Source organism: Myotis davidii, unplaced genomic scaffold, assembly GCF_000327345.1.
Source record: "Myotis davidii unplaced genomic scaffold, ASM32734v1 scaffold173, whole genome shotgun sequence".
NCBI lineage: Eukaryota > Metazoa > Chordata > Mammalia > Chiroptera > Vespertilionidae > Myotis > Myotis davidii.
In genome coordinates this window covers 3977940-3982112 of record NW_006286303.1, presented here as the reverse complement: position 1 = coordinate 3982112, position 4173 = coordinate 3977940, and the positions used below count along the sequence as shown (strand labels likewise).

The following is a 4173-nucleotide window of genomic DNA, read 5'->3' as shown; positions in this document are numbered from 1 at the left end:
CACTGACCAACAGTGGGCAGATGCTCAATGTAGAAGTTGCCCACTGGTGGTCAGTGCACTCCCACAGGGAGAGCGCTGCTCAGTCAGAAGCTGGCTCATGGCTGGCAAGTGCAGTGTCAGTGGTGGGAGCCTCTCTTGCCTCTGTGGCAGCGATAAAGCCCCCTCGGGGAATGTCCGACTGTGAGAGGGCGCAGGTTGGGCTGAGGGACCCCCCTGCCCAGTGCACGAATGTTGTGCACCAGGCCTCTAGTATTTTATAAAACACTAACATCTAAAGGTGGAAACTCAGGCAGCAAATTTTGCAGGTACAGCTTGATAAGGATCTGAACGTTAAGGTATCCTTTACCTTTCCTGACTTGTGTTTTCTTCTTGCTACTGTTTTTAATTTGTGTGACCCAGTTGTTGGTCCCTTCCTGCTTTCCCCCCTGTGGTCACATTTACAAAACTCCAGACTCCTCACCAGCTTCCCCAGGATATCTGATCATACCAAGCATTTTTTTGTAGTTTTATTACATATCTGCTGGGTCCGGAGACAAGGGTCACCCACCATATATAGCATATTGCTCAGCAAATTTAGCTTCGGGATCTCTCTTCTCCAAAGACTGTTTAGTCTCAGGCCTTGACCTCCCCGCTGCCTTCACCACCTCTCCCATCCCCAGAGCTTTCAGCTCTGCTCCTCTTTTCTCGGACTCCTTTGCTGGCAGAATGGCTTTCTTCTTGTGAAATTGGGCTCCTGGTCCCTAGGGCAGCCCCTAAGGAGGCCTTCTGTCCCGCAGAGAGCTTCTGCCCCACAGGCTCTCCTTTCCTACAAAGAAATTTCCTGCCAGCACTTTCTCCTCGTTGCATGTTTGTATGGTAAGTCATTTATGCAATGAGCTGAGACCTGTTCATTAAACAGTCCTGGCAGACAGACAATGGGTCCGTGCTGCCTGTCACTGCTCAGAGACAGGGTTGAATCATATATGAGCGTTTATTCCAATATTGCCGCAGTATGGGAGAGCAGCAGGTCATCCACAGAAATCTGCTCTGCAGCCCCCCATAAGCCAGCAGCTTCTATAGTACAAGTACAAAGGCAAGTAGGCAAGTAGGCAAATGGGCAGTTTACAGACATGCAAAAGGGTTGGTGTCTTCAAAGGGCTTAGTGATATGCAAGGGCCGGGGTTAGATGGGGAAATAGTGGGCCAAATGGGCAGTTAACAGGTAAGCAGAGGGTTGGGGATCTTCAAAGGGCTGGTGACTCCGGTTTCTGGCTCTGGTTCTGCAACAAGGTTTTTAGTCTTTCCATAATAGGCAGCTCCAAGTGGGGAGGAAGGGCTGCACTTCCAGGTGAGCTCCCAGGTCCTGGACAGATGCCAACCAGGTGGGAATGTGCCTTCTTTAATCAGAATAAAACAATCACGGTTAACAGAGCATGCTTAATATTTCTTACAATTCTAGCTGGTTCCCTAACATTCTATTTCTGCCCCTATCAGAAGTATAGTCTAGTGAAGTACGCAGGTACTGTGGCCCACTGGCCGAAGTTCCCATCCCTGTTTCTCGTGACTAGCTGATCTTGGACAAGTCACTTGCTGTCTCTCTAGGCTTCCGTTTTCAAAACTGTAAAATGAGGTCAGTGATCGAGCCAACTTTATAAAGTTGTTGTGACGATTAAATGAGCTCAGAAAGAGGGCTCAGATCAGGGCAGAGTGCAGAGTCGCTGCTCAGTCGATGCACTCTGTTACTCCGGCTACAGGGGTTCAGGGATGAGAGTCCTGTTCTTTTGGGGAGAAGCAGCCTGGTGTCCTGGAAGTATTCCACTCCTTTGTTCCCCGAACATAACCATTCACTTCTCCTACATCTAGTTTTGCTCCTACTGTTAACTTCACATGAAGTAACTGACTCGGTATTTTCACTTGTCCAATTTCAAGATGCTTGGTTCCCCCTAAACCCTTCCTGATCTGGCTTGCCTAAAACAAGCTCTCCCACCAGCTAGCTCTGCTTTGTATCACAGTCGCTTGTCTCATTCCCCTTCTAATGGAAGCCAGGTACCATTTCTTACTCGCTAAAAGTCCGTTAAAGGTAGAGGGCACATTTCCATGTAACCAACCCTTTTCCATTATCTTTTTATTCTAGATGGCGACTGCAGTAAACCTGAGGGGGAAAAGACCAGCGAGGCAGCCAAAGGGATGGCCTCTAGGCCTCCCTGGTGGCTGGCAGGGGCTGCCTTTGGCAGTCTTGTGTTCCTCACCCACTGGATTTTTGGAGAAGTCTCTCTTGTTTCCAGATGGGCAGTGAGTGGGCATCCCCATCGAGGGCCAGATCCTAACCCATTTGGGTGAGTTTGGGTTTGTTGTGGTTGAAGGAAGAAGTGCCTTCTTTGTTGAGCAGCTAGATCTGTGCTGGCCAGATATTTCCTACTCTGTTTCCCTTGGACATTAGAAATGGCGCATGGCATTACTGGGCTCTCTGGGGACGGAGGAGACAGAAGAGTAGGGGCCAATACTGAAGGATTGCTGCGAGGTGAATGGGAGGGTTGAGGGCTGTGCACAGCTGAGCAAGAGGTTCTGGGAGCTCCTGCACCGGCATCCTGAAACTCTGAGGAATCCCCGCACAGAAGACCATGCTCGGTAGCAGGGAAGGCATGGCACTCCCTGGCCATTTTCTCCAGAAACCTCCCCCACTTCCACCATTACAGTTGGTAGGATGAGACCAGAGTGCCCTGATGAGGGACTGGGTTGGCAGCCTGGACGTAGGTCTTGATTCTCTGCAAAGGACGAAAGCCCTGGGAGATCTCTGCATCCTCTGTACTCTGGAACCTGCTGCATCCTGGGGCACCCAAGAGTCAGCAGTCCTGAGTTTAAGTGTTGGTCCATGTGTTTGGTCCTCATTATTCTCTCTCTACTCTTCCTGGGACCTCCTACCTCCTGCAGCGAAGTCCAGCCATTCATGTTAAAAGGTTGGAGGGACCTTTAAAACATCTGCCTCAGATATGTTTTCTCTTAAGGTGCTGAAATGCCCATATTTGGATACATGTACAAAAACTGCCCCTGGCAAACCTCTGGGCACATCCCACAGATGTCTCAAGCTCAGCGTGTCCACATCTGGACTCAGCAGCTCCCAGTCCCCAAACATGCTCTTCCTCCTCCATGCCTTGGTTCACTCTGCCAAGTCATCCTGCGATTCTGAGTCTTCTTCATTTTCTGAATCTAATTGGGCATTATGTTCGGTCAGTTCTACTGCTTCTCTGAAAGAATCTACACCTTCTTCCCTGTCTGCAACCGCATCTGCCTCAGTGGAGTCCTCACCATCTTTCACCCAGGCCATGCTATTGTCTCCTAATGGTCGTCTCTTTCTGGTGTGGCCTTCTCCACACTGCCCCAGAGTGAGCTCTCTAAAATGCAAATCTGACTCCATCCCTCCCTTGCTTGAAACCTTTCAGGTCTCCCCCCCGCCCCCCCACTACTCCCCATACCAGGTCACAGAGACAGGATCTACACGCGCGCGCACACACACACACGCACGCACACACGCACGCACACACACACCTCACTTTTACAAACGCTCTCCGCTCTCCATCTTATCCCTTTGCTTCACCTGGGCTGACATCACTTTCAGTTCCTCAGAAGTGCCAGACTGTTCCAGTCCTCCATCTCAGTTTATGTGCTCGTCCCTGTCTGGGCTGCCTTCTCTGACTTGATATCCTGGCAAGCTCTTACTCACCCTTCAAAACCCAGCTCAGGCATCTCCTTTGTGAAATCTTCTCTGACTCTCCCAAGGATTCCTTTATGCCACATACTCGCTTGGATCTCCACCCACACATATCTTTTCTTATTATTCCGTATTAGAATTTGAAAAAAAAAATGACAGTTATTTTTTCCTTTCTAGACACCATGCTCCTGAGGTCAGGGACTGAGAAAAGGAACTAATATTCAACTTTGGACCAGTCACATGACATCCCTGGCCATTTTCTCACTGTACAGTGACAGCTTTCTTTTTAGATATTTTGTAATTCTATATGTCGGGGCAAGACATTGCAGATGGAGATGTAACTCACGAGACCAGCATTCCCAAACTATGTTCTGTGGAACGCGGATTTCTTGAGATGTTAGTAGGTACTCTGAGAGGGGAAAAAAGTCTTCCAGATCAAATACTGCATCTCACATTCTTTCTTTGTGTTTCACACAGAAAAGGGCT

The 4173-nt window shown here is 49.2% G+C and overlaps 1 protein-coding gene across 1 annotated transcript in view; it reads left to right on the top strand.

Moving 5' to 3' along the window:
• Positions 1 to 2112: 2112 nt before the first annotated feature.
• CWH43 (cell wall biogenesis 43 C-terminal homolog) overlaps positions 2113 to 4173 on the top strand; it is a gene marked incomplete at its 5' end in the record, with an annotated part of 34672 nt that continues 32611 nt past the window's right edge. The window contains one exon of the mRNA XM_006757843.2: positions 2113 to 2314. Coding sequence (XP_006757906.1) covers positions 2113 to 2314 — 202 coding nt within the window. The remainder of the gene's footprint in view (positions 2315 to 4173) is intronic.